Raw genomic sequence first — 24,100 nt, forward strand, 5'->3', positions numbered from 1 at the left:
TAGAAAGCTACAGTTTCCAAACTGTGTAAGGGAGTTTAGAAACATACAGAGTTTACCAGTAGCCACCAAATCTTTTACTTCAAGGGATTTTTGCTCCTAACATTTATCTTTTAGGGGAACTTTTTCAAGTGAAAAATGTGTTTTTGTTTTGTGCAGTGTCCCTGCACCTCAGAAGTCTGAGGGTGATCGTCTTATGGAAACCGTAGTGACGGAAACAGTGTTTGTCTATGAACAATCCAGGATGCCTCTTTCCGACCTTGGCTGTGAGGTTGAGAGTCCTTTTACTGTATCAGACTCTGAAACCACTGAAACCATTGCTACCGAAGACGTTGCTGAAAGTGTGATAACAAATGCTGATAACGTACATCCCAGTATCAGCGGTCAGCACAAGGTCAGGAAAATATCCTTGGATACTGAAGATGAATACCTTGGGCATTGTGAGTCTGAAGAAAGTAGAGACAAAGACAAACCAGGAAGACCAAAAGAACCTGTACTCTTTGCAAAAGGAGATCCTTCGTATATGAAAGGGTCTCCCGAGAGTGAAGAGAAATTATGGCAAGCTTCCTCTGTGAAGTCTGACATTGAATGTAGTCCTAAAAAAATTGTATGTCTAGGTGTTACAGATAAATGCCAAGATACAAAGGACATTTCTAATAACTATGTAGAGGTACCACCTGTTAATGACTCTTCTATTCCAAAGCTGGATAAAGTTCTGGAGAGTCAATTCCCCAGACAAAATGAGGGGCTGAATAATAAAAAATGCAAAGAGGATAATAGGCAAAAATACGAGGAGAAGGTACAGGACTCCAAAAAAACTGACAAAGAGCACTACCGAAAGAAGAGACAATACTCTGACAGTAAAGACCGGAAGCAAAGCAGGAGCAAAGCGGATGATCGTTCCTACAAAAGGAGGCGCTCTTGCAGCATGGAAACAAATAAGCAATATCATCATAAGCAGGATTATTGCAATGAAGGCAAGTACAGACCTTCCCATCATGAAAGAAACAGTCCAAATAATGGCAAAAGCTCAGGAAAATACTCTCGTTATAAATCCCGAAGCAGAGAAAGAACGGAACAAGACAGGAATAAGTATTACCATTCCAAAGGAGAGAGGACTTGGAACAGGGAAAGATACTACCAAGATGAATTACGGAGATGGGAAAAATGCAGATATTACAAGGATTATTACTCTGTTCATGGAACAGGTGATGGTAGAGAGAGGAAGTCCTCTCATTTTGATAAAGCCTTTGACAAATTGAGTCAATTCTACAAATCACGTAGGGATTATCACTGCAAGAGCAGATGGGCTCACAACACTCACTCCAGAGAGGAAGGAGCCCATCACTTGAGTAGCCACAGAGAGAACTTCCGTCACTGTTCAGTACCTCAGCAGTCTGAAAAACACTCTCGGGAAGGGCACGCACCTCCACCTGCCTCAGCTCATGCACGATTTGACAACTCTTTCTGGGAAAATGAGAAACTGAGGCTTGGCAAGAGGAAATACGGCGATGCAGAAGGAAGCGAAGCTGAAGTGGGAAAGAAACGCCGCAAGATAGATGACCAAAGAAAGAAAAAAGAAGGTCAAGAAGAAAATGAAGTCCAAAGAAAAATATCAAGAGAAGGATTACAAGTAAGCAGGGATTCCAGCATAATCTGCCATTTTTTTCCTAACTCTTTTCTGAATGTTTCCCATGCCTGCCTTTTTCCCATTGTTTCTAAGTGATTTATATAGGATAATCTGACTACGGGTTGGTCATTAGGTTGGTCAAGCAAACATAGGAGGGATGTTGCTGAATAGCTTTAGAATGCTAGATCTGGAGCACAAAGCGAAGAACCTGTCGTGGTTTAAGCCCAGCCTGCTGAACCCAGGACAGAACCACATCTGCGCCTGTTCCTGATTAGGTTGCAACAATTACGTATTTTTAATTCCACATATTCCACAATTAGCCCCTGTAAGGATTTGTGTACAAACCAAGACTTACTGTCATTCAGTCTGACGGCTAATGTTTGTTGCATCTAAAGTCTTATAGGAAGAAATTAAATGCCTTGCACCCCACCACACAGGTCAGGGGCATTACGATTAGTGCGCTATCTGTGTAGGCATAAGAGATGTTAACCGATAAACACAGTGATAGAACCCCACTTTGATCCACTGCTTGCAACACAAGTGGGATATGAGGGCTGTGAAAAGCAGTCTTTTAAGTCTGCAGAATTTTAGTATTTCCTCAAGTCCATAGATGTTAAGGAACTTCCTCTTGTGGAACGTCCGTCTTTAGAAATACTAAATAAATGGGTCCCAAGTAGGAATTTCTGGATAACGGAATCTCTCTCAAAAAAAGGCCACCGCAGCAGTGTGTTTTTAAAGAGCCTGGAACCTCTCAAACAGGCTAGGGACAGACAACAGCTGAGAAGGAATTGTTAGGTTGTGCCTTTTCACCAGGACTCCCCAGTAAATTAATAAGGATGGAAAGGGCTTGTGATAATGTGTGATTGAAGGAAAATGGAGGTGGGATGGGAGACGGAGCAGCTTTAAAGCAGCTGCTTCCTACATTCCTACAAATTCTCTCCAGCAAGTTTCTACAGGCTTCTGAAGGCTTAGTACGTAAGATCTGGTGAGCTTGAACCAGATCTGAACACCTTGGTAAAACAAGGATGCTGTCTAGACAAAACCTCACCTAAATTTACCTAAGCCTACCACTTGCTATGAAAGGAGGTAGCTTTGTCCTAATACTGTGTACAGTTCGCCCACCTTAGCGTAGATCCAAAATGCAGTTGGTTGGGATGTGAGGAAGCCACCTTCTCGAGTCTGTCGGATCCTGTAGTCACAGAGCAGACGGAGCTGCGTGCAGGCTTGAGACTTGTCGTTCAGAAACCAAACCACTGAGACAGGGTTTGACGTTGAATGTCATGACAGGGAGTGACACTGCTTTCTTCTGTCTTTCAGATGCAAAGCTCACTGATGGAATCCTTCAGTACCTGAACTAAACCTACCAACAAATCCCACTACTTCTTACCATCAAAACTGAGTCTTTACCATCAATCCTGATGGTTTACCATCGAACCTGGCTGTTTACCATCAAGAATGACTCTTTACCATCAAACCTGTTTACCATCGAACGTTGGCTTTGCCATCAAAACTGACTCTTTACCTCCAAGCCTCGTTGCTTACCATCAAACGTGACTGTTTACCATGGAACGTGGCTTTACCACCAAACCTGCTTACGATCGAATCTGGCTTTACCATCAAAACTGACTCTTTGCCATCAAACCTGTTTACCATCAAACCTGGCTTTACCATCAAAACCGACGACTCTTTGCCGAAAAAAACTATGACTCTTTATCTTCAAACTGGACTTTATCGATACTATCGAAACTTAGAATTTATTATTGAAACATTTACCGTCAAGGCAAAATCCATCTGTTTTAATTCCATTTTCTTAATATACCGTCACTTGTCTGAAGTCTCAGTTGTCTGGTTTTGTCTCCCTAAAGTGGTTAGCTAAAGACAAATTCATACTGTGATTTTAATTTTGATTATTAAATGCTGTCAAACTGTGATGCACTTCATAGTCACTGGTCCTGCATCAGGAGACCAGTGAGTGGGAACCTCTGTGAAATACAGTTCATCTGACTAATCTGTCTGGTTAATGAATCGACTTGAGGAGAAGAGATCTGAGTTGTTCCCCCACTTGCCTTATATTTGACTGAAGCTCATGGAAGGCAACGGGCAAAATCCCTCCTTAATTTAGGGTGGGAAACCAGCTGTTAATGGAGTAACATTCATAGCAACACAGCTATGAGTGTTCAGCCTTACAAAAACAACCGATTTTGCAGCTGAGGAGTTTTCTCTCTGAAAAATTCAACCTGTCAATTTAAATCAGTGTGCTTAAAGGTAGGCAAAGAGGCCTTTTACTTACAAGAACAGTTGCAAAATCAGATCTTAACCTCTTAACTAAATCAGCACATTTTCTATTCAAACTGTAGCTAGAAACATTTTACAAGGAAATGCAGAAAAGGAATTTGTAAGCCAAAAGTCTTAGTTTGTAGGATTTGGTCTACAGGAGTCTTAGCTTTTCCAGCCAGCATATCTACCTAGGTATGTACTAAATCTTAAAAATATGTATAGTTTTCAAACACTAGAAAGCATTATAAATGCTGCTCAGTTGACAGAGGTTCTGTTTTGTACCAGTTTAAACAGGTTCAAAATGTGAAGCAACGTAAAGCTTATTTTGTCAGAATAGTGTCAGTTTTAAGTCAGTCCGGCTGAGCTGAAGTTTCCCGTGCATTTCTCTGCCTGCACTGCACTGGCACCGTGGCTGATGGAAGCAGCCACACAGTTCAGATGCTGAGCGAAGACGCCTGCCTGGCTCTGGCTGGCCCCTGCAGCTGCAAAGGGCAGCATTGAAAACCGGGAGCAGAAGAACTGCACGCGTTTCAGTGCAACAGGAAGGGAGAAGTTTGTCGTCCCCAGAGGGCTTTTCCTCAGCACGGCCAACCTCTAACAGGTGCTGCTTTAGGCCACTGAGCAGCCAGTCTGTCTGAGTAGCTACCCCTGGACTTAAAGCCCAATAGTAAAAGGGAAAAAAAAAGGTTGAGAGTTTTTTTCTTCACCCGCATGGGTAGTACCTACTTGCGTGACATTTTCACAAGCCACTTTGTTTTACTGGCCTTGTGAACAGTGGAAAGTTTGGGCCAGTTTCACTCCCTCTTATTCCTCTTACAAAGAACATTCGGAATGAAATATCATCACACACAAGAACATTATTCCGTTAGCTTTGGTAAATTAAAAGAGATTCACTGAGCACCACAAATAGCTGATTAAGATGTCGCATTTTTTTAATGCTAAGAAATACTACATTTCCTGCTACAGTAGCCTTAGTTATACGTTACTCTCAATAGTTATTCCTGCCGGATAGAAGAACTTCATCTAAATACAGCAAATTAACTCCCAAGGCACTTCCTTCATGCTTCTGGGCAGGCATCCTCACCCGGTTAAATAAACAGATTTTCAGAAGGGAAGAACTGATACAAAAGTTCTTCATGGCTTATGAATGCTTTTGTAATCTCACATTTCTCCAGAAATACCTTACTGGCTGCTTTTCACACCCTTGCACTTCTTGGTACCACTGATTCTGGCTTATTTGCATTACAGCTCTACTTGTACAGAGCTCAAACTGATGCACGCATTGCTCAAAAACAAAACCTGAAGTTGCGGAACAGAAGACTCGAAACAGGTGATGTGAGCAGCTCTGAGATCACGCTGCTTTGCAAACGCAGGACATACGACTCCAAATCATTTCTAGAAAGAGTTTAAATGTGTTCCATTAAGCAAAGGTATCTCCACGCCGACACTTGTTCAAGGATTGTACCTCCGCTGGTTGAGTTTCACTCCCTTGAAAGTACTTGTATCTGAACAGGCATCCAAGCAGACCACAATTCCACACGCTCTGGGGAAAATCTGAGGTGTAGAAACGTTTACTTTGTTCTTTTCCTCTCAGCCTTTATGGCAAACATGCAATAAAGCAGAACGCTGGCAGGATGACACCCCATGCAAAACAGGGCACATCAGCAAGACTGGAACAACCAACCAGCCTCGCCTTGACAGTCAAAAGGGGATTTCAAACACATCGCCTTGGTAAGTCTGTGGCTTTGCCAGGACGGCACGTTTCCCTGTGCTGTATGCCGAGCTGCTCTGCAACTCCACCAAGCAAAATTGCTTTGATAAAGCAGTGGGTCCCCAAAGCGGTCACTGGCACAGCAGGCACGGCTCAGGTTCAACAAGTCTGTGAAAAACTGCCTGCTACCGGAAGCAGTCCAAAAAAGCCACCCTGTGCGTCCAGCATGGAACTAGGGGCTTTCCCTTCTGAACAGCACGTGCACTGGGAGTAGAAAAGCATCGCGGTAAAACCCCAGCTCCCGCGGCACGAGCGGCGTTGTTCCTTGCTTGGCGAGGAGGCGGCGGCTCCTCGCGGGGCCTGCGGCCTCCCGCGGGGAATCGAACGCTTGGATTCTCGCCGTCCTCACGTCCCGTCCGTTAGTTGCCATGAGCACAGAGTCGCCCCAGGCCGCCCGCTGCTGCGCTCCTGCTTCCGGACGGTCCTGGAGCTGCGAGCCCGGAAAGCGACACCTGGGGAGGGGTTGAGGGCACCGAGGCGGGGCGGGGCGGCGCTGAGGCTGTCCCCGCACAGTGGTTGCCGCGGGTGGGAAGTGCCGAGCGGGGCTGGGTCGTAGCGTGAGGTGGAGCGGGTAGGGCGAGGCGAGGTGAGGTGAAGCGAGGGATCCCTCGGAGCCGCGCTCTGCCCTCGCCTTCCGCGTCAGGGTCTCTTTGGTTTGGCTGTGTTTGGGCTCTTGCCGCTCCCAAGCGCGGACATGCTGCGTGCCGCGCCGGTCCGTGAGAGCAGCGGTGCCAAACTGCTCTTAGGAACCAAAACCTGTCGGAAAGGCAGAGCGGGGGGTGAGCGGGTAGGTGCTTCAGGCTTAGCGCTGGTGACGGAAGGCCGGACAGTTCCATCTGGAACTGCTACTATGACGTTAACCGGCTTCGAGAGCTTCTCTTGCGACCCGGGAGAAGCAGACCCTCAGACCCCGGTGAAACACTGGGCAGCCGCGCCTTGGGAGAGCAGAGAAGCCCCTGGGCGGACGGAGACCACGGTCCCGGGACGGACACAGACCCCGACGCCGTCCCCGACCCCGGAGCTGACAAACTCGGACCCCTTTGCTTCCAGGTAAGGTTAAAGTGATAATTAACTGCGGGTTTCCTGGGTTGGCAGCTGGATTATTTTTGATGAAAGTAAACAAGCGTGGCGTGTGTGTATGGGTTTGTGTGTGTGTGTTTGTGTGTGTGTTCGGGTTGTTCCTTATTTCGAATTTGTGTGTGTGTATACGTTTGGGTTTTGGTTTTGTGGTTTTTTTTGGGGGGGGTGGTTTTGCTTTTTTGTTGTTGGTTTAGTTTGGGTATCTTTTTCTTACGGTAGTGTTGCATTGTGGAAGTGTGGTTTGCAATTTAGAGACATAGAAGTGCTTTCATGTCTTCATGTCTACTACAGTAGTAGTAGTTTTGTATTGCTCCTTATTTCTACGTAGGTGTTTTTGTGTATGTTATTGTTTTACAGTCACCGCTGCCAGTGTTTGTTTTGTCATGAGACAAATGTGTAATTGCACTTAACGGCAGTTTTGTGAGTGGGGTTTTTAGTTTGGTTGTTGTCGTTTGTTTTTTTTTTCATATTTCTTACCAGCTATTTAGTTCTTCAAGTTATCTCTTTGATACTGAGTGACAGAATTTCCTTCTGGAATGCTTCTTGATAGTCTTAAGTCAACCAGAACTTTTACCTCTGTTACAGATACGAACAATGACTTTAAAGAGAGTATCTTCAGTATTTAAAAACCTGTCACAACCTGAGGAAGATGCAGAGAAAGCACCGACAGGTTCTGTGTATTCTAGAGCCTCTGAAAAACCTAAGCCTTTTGGCCAGGAAGAGCAAAGTTAGTGTGTCTTCTGTCCTTCCCCTCCTTTCTTCAGAACAAAATACCCAAAAGTTAGAAAACGCAGTTCTCATTTGTTGCACTGATACAAGATGATGACTAAAGCCTTCAGCACTAGGCTGCAATTTTGTGAGTCCCCTAAGGCAACTGAAGGGACTGGTATTGGAAAACCTGTAGTTTTATCTTTAAAAACCTACTTGCAACAATGGGTTTGAGGAGGTTTTTATAATACACAGACTTAGCCAGGTCTTCTGTGCTGTGCAGAGAAAAGTACATTTTACCTTTGTGTTTACGGCTTCCATTATTCACAAGCCTTTGAATGCTAACCCTGCTCAGGAAGAGGTCTGGTATCCGTAGGGTTACCTGCTCCGCTGGTTACTCGCTTACTTTTCCATCCTAGTTCTTACAATCTGTTCATGTTGTTTTGCGTTGTGGAGCGGACCTGGTTCTTCTGGGTCCTCCTGCAGAATGCTCCCTTTTAAACATGCTTTTTCAAAGAGAAACAGTAACTATTTTTTGAAATCTGATTTTCTTGCAGTCGTTAACGATGGAATTGCCCCACCACGTAAAATTCTTTTTCCACCTGAGAAAATCTGCATGGATTGGCAACAGCCACTGAACGTTGGAGTTGGACTGTGGAATCTGGGCAATACGTGTTACCTTAATGCTACTTTACAATGTTTGACGTACACACCTCCTCTGGCCAATTACATGCTGTCTCTTGAACACAGCAAGTCATGTGAGTACTTTCTAACATGATTATAAATACGTTGGGCAGCTGCAAAGGTGAAAGAACAAGAGTGATTCTGTGGAGAAAATGCGTGGCTTTCCCGTTTTACCTGTCGAAGCTGGCTTTGACTGCCATCTTCGTGGTCTTTTTCAACGTAAATGATTCTGTGATTCCATGCTTATTTAACAGGAAGCTCAGAATGGCATATAAAGTGCATTTGTTCATTTAATGCCCAATGGCAAAGTTGCAAATAAAGAGCATTTCTTGCTTTGTGTGAATAGCGAAATACGTTGTAAAGGAAGGCATTTGACGAACATTTGGCATTTGTGTTTCCTGCTGGTAGAAAGGTGGTAAAATGTAGGATGTTGGCATCGTAGCGTCTTCGTCTCTGCAGCCTAGATAGCGTCATGTGCTAGTACTGCAATAAATGACATGTTCACTATTGACCCATTAAAAAAGCCCACACCCTAGAAAGCACTACGAGATAATTTCTGCTGACCTGAAACGGAAATTTGTGTGGGGCAGTATTAAAATTTAGACTGGTTTTATTCTAGTTAAAAGTTTGTATTTTTTAAGCCTTTGAATTTGTGTTCTTCCCTTTTCCATTCTATGCTTGAACTGATTTGGCATAGGAGCCTCTTTTCATATCCTTCTTAGGTCTATTTTGACAAAGGTACATGCATGCTTTTTGGTTTGGCATCTTTGTGTTTATTCCTAGAAATTTAACTGTGGGTTTTTTTGACATAGATAAAAATGCTTCCAGTTAAGAACCCTGTTGCAAAAAGGAGGGCAGAAATACTTATACATACCTTCCTTTAACCTTTCCTTTCTCCCAGAGGATTCTTAGCTCTGTGTCATGTAGCTCACCTAACAGCAATATGCTGAAAATCGCACGCATTCTCTCTTAGCGCTGTGTCATCAATATCAGTAGTGTTTTTTGTGGCTGTTGTTTTCTGGGTTTGTTCTTTTTTTGGTAGCAATGCTTATTTGACTAGACTGTGTTGCTTCTTTCACTCTTCAGGTCACGAAAAAGGCTTCTGTATGATGTGTACATTGGAAGCTCACGTTAACCAGGCCCTGTGTTTCTCTAATAATGCTATCAAACCTATATCTGTTATCAATGGCCTTAAAAGTAAGTCATTTCAGATGGTTTTCTTTTGATATATTGGGTAACTTCAAAGCACTCTCTGATGCATAGAAATGATTTTGATACTTTTAGAAACGTGAGTTTTCTTTCATTTTCTAGGAGATAAATATAACCACCTTCTTATTTATTAGGTATAGGAGAACATTTCTGTTACGGCAGTCAAGAGGATGCACATGAATTCTTGTCCTTCACTGTTGATGCTTTGCAGAGAGCTTGCTTGAATGGAAGCACCACGTACGCATAAACGAATTATTTAACCCTTAGATGTTCTCTAGCCCCTTTTACTCCTTTCTTTACTATACTACATTAAAATGACTGTCCTTGGTAAAAACTGTTTGAAGAGTTAACTCTGAGCCTTGTATCATCTGAGGCCTGATTTATCATTTCTTTCCAGATGGGACACATCTTCTCAAGCCACTACACTTATTTATCAAATATTTGGAGGATACCTAAGATCCCAAGGTACTTGTTACAATTCTTCCTGTCCTTTGAACTGGTCTGTGTCTGTTTGTCTGTAGTAAAGGACTTTGTGCTTTGACTAAAGTAAAATGTATGAAGACTCTAAATTTGTCCAGTCAGTGTTAAGCATTTGTATTCTGATTCCAGTAAAATGCTTGAACTGCAAAGCCGTTTCGGACAGGCACGAGCCATTCCTCAGTATTACTTTGGATATAGAGGTAAGGTGTTTTGTGAATACGGCTCGAGCTGCATAAGGACCTGTAGAGCTTTCCAGATAAAGGCATTTTACTTAAAAATATACACTGCTAAAAGGAAAGAGCTTGGTGTTGAGTGGGAGTGGATTGGGCTTTGGTCTTGTGTGGAAGGCATCTAGATGCTCTCCATGTTTGCAGTGGGTTTAACCTGTAAAAACAGTAATCACATCTACACAAACACCTATACCCTCACACTTCTCTGTTATTCTGCTTCAGCATCTATAAATCTATCGTTAGGCTGATGGGTTTGCTTGTTCTCATTATTGATGCCGTAGCATAGTACAGATGGTGTCTGTGGCACTGCAAACTTTATCCTTTTATTTCGAAGTAGCATCATTTCCACAGGAGGTAAATGCTCAGCGTACTCTGAGGTTTCTGCCTCCTTCACGGTGGTTGCCGGTTGACAGTAGGTCACTTGAGGATGAGCTAGCAAGGTTCTCTCGTTAACTACCAGGAAGTGTTTGAAATTCTGCATTTCCGGTGACTTAGTGCTCTACCTTCTTATTCATCCAGACCGTTACGTCTCTCACTGCGGCTCTAGAACAGTTTGTGAAACCTGAACAACTGGACGGAGTAAACAGCTATAAGTGTAGCAAGTAAGATTCCTACTAATTCCATCTGAGTCCAAGAGAAGGCGTTTAATGTGTCACGTGAATATTTGGAAATAGAAGAATTGTGGCCATTAGCTCATATTAGACTTTTATTCCTACTGCTGCCTACGCTGGGGTTTATTAGCCTTCGTCAGTGTGAGGTTGCACACAGAAATATTCTTCTGGCCAGAAGTTAAAGGGGATGTCTGCTAAGTAGGGGTGAGCTGAAGCACGGAGCTAAGGACAACGATTTGGGGTGGGAGGCAACATCAGCTGGCTGAAGGTCCTAGTGTTCCGTGTGAAAGGATAATGTTCTAAGTCCTTTGTTTTGTAGAGCTGTCCGCTTACATGCTGTTACCTTCTGTCTATTAACAAACGTGAAGCGCAGCATATGGGTTCATAAGCCTGTGCGAGAGATGAAAACTTGTTTGAGTTTTGGGAGGGGGAAGAATTTGCTGTTAAACATTTGTCTGTGCTTGTTTTTAAGGTGCGAAAACATGGTTCCTGCCTCCAAGAGGTGCACGATACATCGCTCCTCCAAAGTTCTCATCGTATCACTGAAAAGATTTGCAGATTTTACTGGTGGCAAGATCAACAAGGTATATTTGCAGCTGTAAAGCAGCTTTATCTTCTTGGAATGGGTGATTTCCCCAAGAAAATATCATTTTAAACGGGGGAAGTTTAGATTGGATATAAGGAAGAAATTCTTTACTGTTAGGCTGGTGAGGCATTGGAATGGGTTGCGCAGGGAAGTTGTGAATGCTCCATCCCTGACGGTGTTCAGGGTCAGGTTGGGCAGAGCCTTGGGTGGCATGGTTTAGTGGGAGGTGTCTCTGCCCACGGCAGGGGGGTTGGAACTAGATGATCTTAAGGTCCTTTCCAACCCTAACTATTCTATGATTCTACGGTTTAAAAGTTGTTAATGTTTGCAGGCTGTAAGTGTAATAACAATAGTCTAAGAAAAGTCAATCTAACAACTATGGCTTACGGTAACCATAAGAGTATACCTCACTCTTAGAGTTAATTCTGCAGAAAACAGTTCTCTGCAGCTTCAATTATGAAATATTGTTTCTGAGAATAGGTATTTTTAAATGAATCAAGACTATATTTGTGTGATCCTAGCCTGTGTTTTGAGAAGGGTTTTTGTCAGGCTGTTCCATGAAGTGTTTCAGGGTAATTTTTGAATCTTCCTGGTTTGTGTTTAGGATGTGGAATACCCTGAATATTTGGATCTTCGAGCATATATGTCCCAGTCAAGGGGAGAACCACTCATGTATTCTTTATACGCAGTTCTTGTTCATTCTGGTTTCAGCTGCAATGCAGGACACTATATCTGCTTCATAAAGGTGGGTATCAGCTTGATTTCTAACAGGGTAAAATAAACAAAGAAAATCAATGTTACCGGCAACCACCATTTTGATGGAGAAAGGTTGAATGATGTGTTCCGTTTGATTTGTTTGGTACGTTTCGTGCTGTAGTGTTCCGCCTGTGATGTCATTTGGACATCATGCATTTTGTCTGAAGACGCCACTGTCTTTTGTTTGCAGGCCGGCAATGGGTTTTGGTATCGAATGAATGATGCCATAGTGGAGCGTTCCGATATCAAAACGGTTCTCAATCAGCAAGCTTATTTACTTTTTTATATCAGGTAATACCGACTACTGAATCTGTTCAGAATATATTTACTTTCCTGTTACTGATACTTTTCTTTTTTTCCAAGTGTTTTTCTTTCTGTCCTAGGAAAAGTTTACTGTTTCTGTAATTCAGTTCTGTCTAACCTGAACTTACCGCTGTCGTTTACTGTCTTTCATTGCTTGGCCTTAAACTGGTGTGCTTGTGTACATTGCTCTGTATCCGCTCTACGTAGCAGGGTAATTTAGAAGAGGAGAAATAACACCGTAGATGGCATAAGGGTGAGATGTTGCTCTGACAAGAATAGTCATTGTAGGGAGACCATTGTCTGTTTTTTTAGTTTGTAGTCTTGGTTGAGTCTTTTGTATGTGGCTTCTGTGTCACGTCATCTGTTCTTATAAAATTACAGATGGGGTTTTAATCCAAGAATAGATTGAAAGAAAAACTCTAAAGTGATATCACTGCTTTTTTCTCAAGGCGCTACGATTTGACAGTTGGAGAACGTGGTTTTTACTTACCAGCAACTTCTTATCCCCATTCATTCCTTGGTCAGCGGGGGCCTAATAGTAAGCAGGCTGGATTTATGGGAGCACGGCTTCCTCCTCGTATGATTAAGGTAATTTGCAGGGAGCAAATAATAGCACCAAATTGATAATGTTGTTTTCTTTTGATGGGGGGGGGGGGGGGGGTGGGGGGTGTGTAGCTTGTTGTTTTAGAGCATCTGATGAATTGTTTTCCCTCCCACACTGCAGCTTTCTTCACAACCATCATGCAACAGCCAGAATTTCACCTGAGATAGTACTTCATAAGTTTCATAAATATACTGGGGGGGAAGGGGTGATGTGTGAAATAGCAATGGTGCATGTAAGGCAAAGTGATCTTGTTTAATAACTAATGAGGAAATTTTGAAAACAGTTTTCTTCTGAAGGTGGTATTTTTTTGTCTGTTAACGTCTGCGTTTTAATTGTAGATACCTGTAGCTGAGTCACCGATTCCTCAAGAAATAGTCTTAGAATCCCTGGCCTACAGCCACCTGAACAGGTTGGCAGAGAAAACAAGGTAAATTGAGTACACTCTGATGAAAACAAGATTTCATACAAGTTTATCATTGTTTTACCCATCTACTAGTACTATTTAATAGAAAGCTTTACACAGTACAGCAAATTCCACACTGTATGTGTAGGGTTGCAGACATCAGCACTGAACATGTGTTATTCTGATATTAATGAAAGCAGATGCCTCCCAGAATGGTTCTGTTTCTTCATAGGATAATTTTACTTTTTTTTACAATTGGATTTCTTTTCCAATGTAAATTCCCACCTCGTGCCCTCCCATTTTGTGGAGAGAAGGGAAATGAATGAGTTGACTTTTTTCTAGTTTGGGGAGAGCAAAGGTAGTGGTTTTGGCTACTGATGCGATGCAGAGCAGTGAGCAGAGGGAGACAAATGTGTTGGGTGTGGGTTTTAATGTACTACTTGCAAGCTCAAGAGAAGAAAAACATCTTCTCTGGGCACTGCTGAATGTGTAAGAGTCGGTTTCTAAAGGGACTGCCTTACAGAGTCCCTTTAGAAAGCTACAGTTTCCAAACTGTGTAAGGGAGTTTAGAAACATACAGAGTTTACCAGTAGCCACCAAATCTTTTACTTCAAGGGATTTTTGCTCCTAACATTTATCTTTTAGGGGAACTTTTTCAAGTGAAAAATGTGTTTTTGTTTTGTGCAGTGTCCCTGCACCTCAGAAGTCTGAGGGTGATCGTCTTATGGAAACCGTAGTGACGGAAACAGTGTTTGTCTATGAACAATCCAGGATGCCTCTTTCCGACCTTGGCTGTGAGGTTGAGAGTCCTTTTACTGTATCAGACTCTGAAACCACTGAAACCATTGCTACCGAAGACGTTGCTGAAAGTGTGATAACAAATGCTGATAACGTACATCCCAGTATCAGCGGTCAGCACAAGGTCAGGAAAATATCCTTGGATACTGAAGATGAATACCTTGGGCATTGTGAGTCTGAAGAAAGTAGAGACAAAGACAAACCAGGAAGACCAAAAGAACCTGTACTCTTTGCAAAAGGAGATCCTTCGTATATGAAAGGGTCTCCCGAGAGTGAAGAGAAATTATGGCAAGCTTCCTCTGTGAAGTCTGACATTGAATGTAGTCCTAAAAAAATTGTATGTCTAGGTGTTACAGATAAATGCCAAGATACAAAGGACATTTCTAATAACTATGTAGAGGTACCACCTGTTAATGACTCTTCTATTCCAAAGCTGGATAAAGTTCTGGAGAGTCAATTCCCCAGACAAAATGAGGGGCTGAATAATAAAAAATGCAAAGAGGATAATAGGCAAAAATACGAGGAGAAGGTACAGGACTCCAAAAAAACTGACAAAGAGCACTACCGAAAGAAGAGACAATACTCTGACAGTAAAGACCGGAAGCAAAGCAGGAGCAAAGCGGATGATCGTTCCTACAAAAGGAGGCGCTCTTGCAGCATGGAAACAAATAAGCAATATCATCATAAGCAGGATTATTGCAATGAAGGCAAGTACAGACCTTCCCATCATGAAAGAAACAGTCCAAATAATGGCAAAAGCTCAGGAAAATACTCTCGTTATAAATCCCGAAGCAGAGAAAGAACGGAACAAGACAGGAATAAGTATTACCATTCCAAAGGAGAGAGGACTTGGAACAGGGAAAGATACTACCAAGATGAATTACGGAGATGGGAAAAATGCAGATATTACAAGGATTATTACTCTGTTCATGGAACAGGTGATGGTAGAGAGAGGAAGTCCTCTCATTTTGATAAAGCCTTTGACAAATTGAGTCAATTCTACAAATCACGTAGGGATTATCACTGCAAGAGCAGATGGGCTCACAACACTCACTCCAGAGAGGAAGGAGCCCATCACTTGAGTAGCCACAGAGAGAACTTCCGTCACTGTTCAGTACCTCAGCAGTCTGAAAAACACTCTCGGGAAGGGCACGCACCTCCACCTGCCTCAGCTCATGCACGATTTGACAACTCTTTCTGGGAAAATGAGAAACTGAGGCTTGGCAAGAGGAAATACGGCGATGCAGAAGGAAGCGAAGCTGAAGTGGGAAAGAAACGCCGCAAGATAGATGACCAAAGAAAGAAAAAAGAAGGTCAAGAAGAAAATGAAGTCCAAAGAAAAATATCAAGAGAAGGATTACAAGTAAGCAGGGATTCCAGCATAATCTGCCATTTTTTTCCTAACTCTTTTCTGAATGTTTCCCATGCCTGCCTTTTTCCCATTGTTTCTAAGTGATTTATATAGGATAATCTGACTACGGGTTGGTCATTAGGTTGGTCAAGCAAACATAGGAGGGATGTTGCTGAATAGCTTTAGAATGCTAGATCTGGAGCACAAAGCGAAGAACCTGTCGTGGTTTAAGCCCAGCCTGCTGAACCCAGGACAGAACCACATCTGCGCCTGTTCCTGATTAGGTTGCAACAATTACGTATTTTTAATTCCACATATTCCACAATTAGCCCCTGTAAGGATTTGTGTACAAACCAAGACTTACTGTCATTCAGTCTGACGGCTAATGTTTGTTGCATCTAAAGTCTTATAGGAAGAAATTAAATGCCTTGCACCCCACCACACAGGTCAGGGGCATTACGATTAGTGCGCTATCTGTGTAGGCATAAGAGATGTTAACCGATAAACACAGTGATAGAACCCCACTTTGATCCACTGCTTGCAACACAAGTGGGATATGAGGGCTGTGAAAAGCAGTCTTTTAAGTCTGCAGAATTTTAGTATTTCCTCAAGTCCATAGATGTTAAGGAACTTCCTCTTGTGGAACGTCCGTCTTTAGAAATACTAAATAAATGGGTCCCAAGTAGGAATTTCTGGATAACGGAATCTCTCTCAAAAAAAGGCCACCGCAGCAGTGTGTTTTTAAAGAGCCTGGAACCTCTCAAACAGGCTAGGGACAGACAACAGCTGAGAAGGAATTGTTAGGTTGTGCCTTTTCACCAGGACTCCCCAGTAAATTAATAAGGATGGAAAGGGCTTGTGATAATGTGTGATTGAAGGAAAATGGAGGTGGGATGGGAGACGGAGCAGCTTTAAAGCAGCTGCTTCCTACATTCCTACAAATTCTCTCCAGCAAGTTTCTACAGGCTTCTGAAGGCTTAGTACGTAAGATCTGGTGAGCTTGAACCAGATCTGAACACCTTGGTAAAACAAGGATGCTGTCTAGACAAAACCTCACCTAAATTTACCTAAGCCTACCACTTGCTATGAAAGGAGGTAGCTTTGTCCTAATACTGTGTACAGTTCGCCCACCTTAGCGTAGATCCAAAATGCAGTTGGTTGGGATGTGAGGAAGCCACCTTCTCGAGTCTGTCGGATCCTGTAGTCACAGAGCAGACGGAGCTGCGTGCAGGCTTGAGACTTGTCGTTCAGAAACCAAACCACTGAGACAGGGTTTGACGTTGAATGTCATGACAGGGAGTGACACTGCTTTCTTCTGTCTTTCAGATGCAAAGCTCACTGATGGAATCCTTCAGTACCTGAACTAAACCTACCAACAAATCCCACTACTTCTTACCATCAAAACTGAGTCTTTACCATCAATCCTGATGGTTTACCATCGAACCTGGCTGTTTACCATCAAGAATGACTCTTTACCATCAAACCTGTTTACCATCGAACGTTGGCTTTGCCATCAAAACTGACTCTTTACCTCCAAGCCTCGTTGCTTACCATCAAACGTGACTGTTTACCATGGAACGTGGCTTTACCACCAAACCTGCTTACGATCGAATCTGGCTTTACCATCAAAACTGACTCTTTGCCATCAAACCTGTTTACCATCAAACCTGGCTTTACCATCAAAACCGACGACTCTTTGCCGAAAAAAACTATGACTCTTTATCTTCAAACTGGACTTTATCGATACTATCGAAACTTAGAATTTATTATTGAAACATTTACCGTCAAGGCAAAATCCATCTGTTTTAATTCCATTTTCTTAATATACCGTCACTTGTCTGAAGTCTCAGTTGTCTGGTTTTGTCTCCCTAAAGTGGTTAGCTAAAGACAAATTCATACTGTGATTTTAATTTTGATTATTAAATGCTGTCAAACTGTGATGCACTTCATAGTCACTGGTCCTGCATCAGGAGACCAGTGAGTGGGAACCTCTGTGAAATACAGTTCATCTGACTAATCTGTCTGGTTAATGAATCGACTTGAGGAGAAGAGATCTGAGTTGTTCCCCCACTTGCCTTATATTTGACTGAAGCTCATGGAAGGCAACGGGCAAAATCCCTCCTTAATTTAGGGTGGGAAACCAGCTGTTAATGGAGTAACATTCATAGCAACACAGCTATGAGTGTTCAGCCTTACAAAAACAACCGATTTTGCAGCTGAGGAGTTTTCTCTCTGAAAAATTCAACCTGTCAATTTAAATCAGTGTGCTTAAAGGTAGGCAAAGAGGCCTTTTACTTACAAGAACAGTTGCAAAATCAGATCTTAACCTCTTAACTAAATCAGCACATTTTCTATTCAAACTGTAGCTAGAAACATTTTACAAGGAAATGCAGAAAAGGAATTTGTAAGCCAAAAGTCTTAGTTTGTAGGATTTGGTCTACAGGAGTCTTAGCTTTTCCAGCCAGCATATCTACCTAGGTATGTACTAAATCTTAAAAATATGTATAGTTTTCAAACACTAGAAAGCATTATAAATGCTGCTCAGTTGACAGAGGTTCTGTTTTGTACCAGTTTAAACAGGTTCAAAATGTGAAGCAACGTAAAGCTTATTTTGTCAGAATAGTGTCAGTTTTAAGTCAGTCCGGCTGAGCTGAAGTTTCCCGTGCATTTCTCTGCCTGCACTGCACTGGCACCGTGGCTGATGGAAGCAGCCACACAGTTCAGATGCTGAGCGAAGACGCCTGCCTGGCTCTGGCTGGCCCCTGCAGCTGCAAAGGGCAGCATTGAAAACCGGGAGCAGAAGAACTGCACGCGTTTCAGTGCAACAGGAAGGGAGAAGTTTGTCGTCCCCAGAGGGCTTTTCCTCAGCACGGCCAACCTCTAACAGGTGCTGCTTTAGGCCACTGAGCAGCCAGTCTGTCTGAGTAGCTACCCCTGGACTTAAAGCCCAATAGTAAAAGGGAAAAAAAAAGGTTGAGAGTTTTTTTCTTCACCCGCATGGGTAGTACCTACTTGCGTGACATTTTCACAAGCCACTTTGTTTTACTGGCCTTGTGAACAGTGGAAAGTTTGGGCCAGTTTCACTCCCTCTTATTCCTCTTACAAAGAACATTCGGAATGAAATATCATCACACACAAGAACATTATTCCGTTAGCTTTGGTAAATTAAAAGAGATTCACTGAGCACCACAAATAGCTGATTAAGATGTCGCATTTTTTTAATGCTAAGAAATACTACATTTCCTGCTACAGTAGCCTTAGTTATACGTTACTCTCAATAGTTATTCCTGCCGGATAGAAGAACTTCATCTAAATACAGCAAATTAACTCCCAAGGCACTTCCTTCATGCTTCTGGGCAGGCATCCTCACCCGGTTAAATAAACAGATTTTCAGAAGGGAAGAACTGATACAAAAGTTCTTCATGGCTTATGAATGCTTTTGTAATCTCACATTTCTCCAGAAATACCTTACTGGCTGCTTTTCACACCCTTGCACTTCTTGGTACCACTGATTCTGGCTTATTTGCATTACAGCTCTACTTGTACAGAGCTCAAACTGATGCACGCATTGCTCAAAAACAAAACCTGAAGTTGCGGAACAGAAGACTCGAAACAGGTGATGTGAGCAGCTCTGAGATCACGCTGCTTTGCAAACGCAGGACATACGACTCCAAATCATTTCTAGAAAGAGTTTAAATGTGTTCCATTAAGCAAAGGTATCTCCACGCCGACACTTGTTCAAGGATTGTACCTCCGCTGGTTGAGTTTCACTCCCTTGAAAGTACTTGTATCTGAACAGGCATCCAAGCAGACCACAATTCCACACGCTCTGGGGAAAATCTGAGGTGTAGAAACGTTTACTTTGTTCTTTTCCTCTCAGCCTTTATGGCAAACATGCAATAAAGCAGAACGCTGGCAGGATGACACCCCATGCAAAACAGGGCACATCAGCAAGACTGGAACAACCAACCAGCCTCGCCTTGACAGTCAAAAGGGGATTTCAAACACATCGCCTTGGTAAGTCTGTGGCTTTGCCAGGACGGCACGTTTCCCTGTGCTGTATGCCGAGCTGCTCTGCAACTCCACCAAGCAAAATTGCTTTGATAAAGCACTGGGTCCCCAAAGCGGTCACTGGCACAGCAGGCACGGCTCAGGTTCAACAAGTCTGTGAAAAACTGCCTGCTACCGGAAGCAGTCCAAAAAAGCCACCCTGTGCGTCCAGCATGGAACTAGGGGCTTTCCCTTCTGAACAGCACGTGCACTGGGAGTAGAAAAGCATCGCGGTAAAACCCCAGCTCCCGCGGCACGAGCGGCGTTGTTCCTTGCTTGGCGAGGAGGCGGCGGCTCCTCGCGGGGCCTGCGGCCTCCCGCGGGGAATCGAACGCTTGGATTCTCGCCGTCCTCACGTCCCGTCCGTTAGTTGCCATGAGCACAGAGTCGCCCCAGGCCGCCCGCTGCTGCGCTCCTGCTTCCGGACGGTCCTGGAGGTGCGAGCCCGGAAAGCGACACCTGGGGAGGGGTTGAGGGCACCGAGGCGGGGCGGGGCGGCGCTGAGGCTGTCCCCGCACAGTGGTTGCCGCGGGTGGGAAGTGCCGAGCGGGGCTGGGTCGTAGCGTGAGGTGGAGCGGGTAGGGCGAGGCGAGGTGAGGTGAAGCGAGGGATCCCTCGGAGCCGCGCTCTGCCCTCGCCTTCCGCGTCAGGGTCTCTTTGGTTTGGCTGTGTTTGGGCTCTTGCCGCTCCCAAGCGCGGACATGCTGCGTGCCGCGCCGGTCCGTGAGAGCAGCGGTGCCAAACTGCTCTTAGGAACCAAAACCTGTCGGAAAGGCAGAGCGGGGGGTGAGCGGGTAGGTGCTTCAGGCTTAGCGCTGGTGACGGAAGGCCGGACAGTTCCATCTGGAACTGCTACTATGACGTTAACCGGCTTCGAGAGCTTCTCTTGCGACCCGGGAGAAGCAGACCCTCAGACCCCGGTGAAACACTGGGCAGCCGCGCCTTGGGAGAGCAGAGAAGCCCCTGGGCGGACGGAGACCACGGTCCCGGGACGGACACAGACCCCGACGCCGTCCCCGACCCCGGAGCTGACAAACTCGGACCCCTTTGCTTCCAGGTAAGGTTAAAGTGATAATTAACTGCGGGTTTCCTGGGTTGGCAGCTGGATTATTTTTGATGAAAGTAAACAAGCGTGGCGTGTGTGTATGGGTTTGTGTGTGTGTGTTTGTGTGTGTGTTCGGGTTGTTCCTTATTTCGAATTTGTGTGTGTGTATACGTTTGGGTTTTGGTTTTGTGGTTTTTTTTGGGGGGGGTGGTTTTGCTTTTTTGTTGTTGGTTTAGTTTGGGTATCTTTTTCTTACGGTAGTGTTGCATTGTGGAAGTGTGGTTTGCAATTTAGAGACATAGAAGTGCTTTCATGTCTTCATGTCTACTACAGTAGTAGTAGTTTTGTATTGCTCCTTATTTCTACGTAGGTGTTTTTGTGTATGTTATTGTTTTACAGTCACCGCTGCCAGTGTTTGTTTTGTCATGAGACAAATGTGTAATTGCACTTAACGGCAGTTTTGTGAGTGGGGTTTTTAGTTTGGTTGTTGTCGTTTGTTTTTTTTTTCATATTTCTTACCAGCTATTTAGTTCTTCAAGTTATCTCTTTGATACTGAGTGACAGAATTTCCTTCTGGAATGCTTCTTGATAGTCTTAAGTCAACCAGAACTTTTACCTCTGTTACAGATACGAACAATGACTTTAAAGAGAGTATCTTCAGTATTTAAAAACCTGTCACAACCTGAGGAAGATGCAGAGAAAGCACCGACAGGTTCTGTGTATTCTAGAGCCTCTGAAAAACCTAAGCCTTTTGGCCAGGAAGAGCAAAGTTAGTGTGTCTTCTGTCCTTCCCCTCCTTTCTTCAGAACAAAATACCCAAAAGTTAGAAAACGCAGTTCTCATTTGTTGCACTGATACAAGATGATGACTAAAGCCTTCAGCACTAGGCTGCAATTTTGTGAGTCCCCTAAGGCAACTGAAGGGACTGGTATTGGAAAACCTGTAGTTTTATCTTTAAAAACCTACTTGCAACAATGGGTTTGAGGAGGTTTTTATAATACACAGACTTAGCCAGGTCTTCTGTGCTGTGCAGAGAAAAGTACATTTTACCTTTGTGTTTACGGCTTCCATTATTCACAAGCCTTTGAATGCTAACCCTGCTCAGGAAGAGGTCTGGTATCCGTAGGGTTACCTGCTCCGCTGGTTACTCGCTTACTTTTCCATCCTAGTTCTTACAATCTGTTCATGTTGTTTTGCGTTGTGGAGCGGACCTGGTTCTTCTGGGTCCTCCTGCAGAATGCTCCCTTTTAAACATGCTTTTTCAAAGAGAAACAGTAACTATTTTTTGAAATCTGATTTTCTTGCAGTCGTTAACGATGGAATTGCCCCACCACGTAAAATTCTTTTTCCACCTGAGAAAATCTGCATGGATTGGCAACAGCCACTGAACGTTGGAGTTGGACTGTGGAATCTGGGCAATACGTGTTACCTTAATGCTACTTTACAATGTTTGACGTACACACCTCCTCTGGCCAATTACATGCTGTCTCTTGAACACAGCAAGTCATGTGAGTACTTTCTAACATGATTATAAATACGTTGGGCAGCTGCAAAGGTGAAAGAACAAGAGTGATTCTGTGGAGAAAATGCGTGGCTTTCCCGTTTTACCTGTCGAAGCTGGCTTTGACTGCCATCTTCGTGGTCTTTTTCAACGTAAATGATTCTGTGATTCCATGCTTATTTAACAGGAAGCTCAGAATGGCATATAAAGTGCATTTGTTCATTTAATGCCCAATGGCAAAGTTGCAAATAAAGAGCATTTCTTGCTTTGTGTGAATAGCGAAATACGTTGTAAAGGAAGGCATTTGACGAACATTTGGCATTTGTGTTTCCTGCTGGTAGAAAGGTGGTAAAATGTAGGATGTTGGCATCGTAGCGTCTTCGTCTCTGCAGCCTAGATAGCGTCATGTGCTAGTACTGCAATAAATGACATGTTCACTATTGACCCATTAAAAAAGCCCACACCCTAGAAAGCACTACGAGATAATTTCTGCTGACCTGAAACGGAAATTTGTGTGGGGCAGTATTAAAATTTAGACTGGTTTTATTCTAGTTAAAAGTTTGTATTTTTTAAGCCTTTGAATTTGTGTTCTTCCCTTTTCCATTCTATGCTTGAACTGATTTGGCATAGGAGCCTCTTTTCATATCCTTCTTAGGTCTATTTTGACAAAGGTACATGCATGCTTTTTGGTTTGGCATCTTTGTGTTTATTCCTAGAAATTTAACTGTGGGTTTTTTTGACATAGATAAAAATGCTTCCAGTTAAGAACCCTGTTGCAAAAAGGAGGGCAGAAATACTTATACATACCTTCCTTTAACCTTTCCTTTCTCCCAGAGGATTCTTAGCTCTGTGTCATGTAGCTCACCTAACAGCAATATGCTGAAAATCGCACGCATTCTCTCTTAGCGCTGTGTCATCAATATCAGTAGTGTTTTTTGTGGCTGTTGTTTTCTGGGTTTGTTCTTTTTTTGGTAGCAATGCTTATTTGACTAGACTGTGTTGCTTCTTTCACTCTTCAGGTCACGAAAAAGGCTTCTGTATGATGTGTACATTGGAAGCTCACGTTAACCAGGCCCTGTGTTTCTCTAATAATGCTATCAAACCTATATCTGTTATCAATGGCCTTAAAAGTAAGTCATTTCAGATGGTTTTCTTTTGATATATTGGGTAACTTCAAAGCACTCTCTGATGCATAGAAATGATTTTGATACTTTTAGAAACGTGAGTTTTCTTTCATTTTCTAGGAGATAAATATAACCACCTTCTTATTTATTAGGTATAGGAGAACATTTCTGTTACGGCAGTCAAGAGGATGCACATGAATTCTTGTCCTTCACTGTTGATGCTTTGCAGAGAGCTTGCTTGAATGGAAGCACCACGTACGCATAAACGAATTATTTAACCCTTAGATGTTCTCTAGCCCCTTTTACTCCTTTCTTTACTATACTACATTAAAATGACTGTCCTTGGTAAAAACTGTTTGAAGAGTTAACTCTGAGCCTTGTATCATCTGAGGCCTGATTTATCATTTCTTTCCAGATGGGACACATCTTCTCAAGCCACTACACTTATTTATCAAATATTTGGAGGATACCTAAGATCCCAAGGTACTTGTTACAATTCTTCCTGTCCTTTGAACTGGTCTGTGTCTGTTTGTCTGTAGTAAAGGACTTTGTGCTTTGACTAAAGTAAAATGTATGAAGACTCTAAATTTGTCCAGTCAGTGTTAAGCATTTGTATTCTGATTCCAGTAAAATGCTTGAACTGCAAAGCCGTTTCGGACAGGCACGAGCCATTCCTCAGTATTACTTTGGATATAGAGGTAAGGTGTTTTGTGAATACGGCTCGAGCTGCATAAGGACCTGTAGAGCTTTCCAGATAAAGGCATTTTACTTAAAAATATACACTGCTAAAAGGAAAGAGCTTGGTGTTGAGTGGGAGTGGATTGGGCTTTGGTCTTGTGTGGAAGGCATCTAGATGCTCTCCATGTTTGCAGTGGGTTTAACCTGTAAAAACAGTAATCACA

At 43.3% G+C, this 24,100-nt stretch overlaps 1 protein-coding gene across 1 annotated transcript in view; it reads left to right on the top strand.

Annotated features, from left to right (window-relative positions):
• Positions 1-24,100, top strand: part of LOC133279576 (ubiquitin carboxyl-terminal hydrolase 42-like) — a 30,047-nt gene that overhangs the window by 681 nt on the left and 5,266 nt on the right. Inside the window, 3 exon segments of the mRNA XM_061473425.1 lie at positions 157-391; positions 13,265-13,353; positions 14,017-14,251. Of these exon segments, the coding sequence (XP_061329409.1) occupies positions 194-391; positions 13,265-13,353; positions 14,017-14,251 (522 nt within the window). The 5' untranslated portion in view covers positions 157-193.

This window comes from Pezoporus flaviventris, unplaced genomic scaffold, assembly GCF_033815535.1.
Source record: "Pezoporus flaviventris isolate CSIRO_AGI_PZ_B2104156 unplaced genomic scaffold, CSIRO_AGI_Pfla_v1 ptg000078l, whole genome shotgun sequence".
Taxonomy (NCBI): domain Eukaryota; kingdom Metazoa; phylum Chordata; class Aves; order Psittaciformes; family Psittacidae; genus Pezoporus; species Pezoporus flaviventris.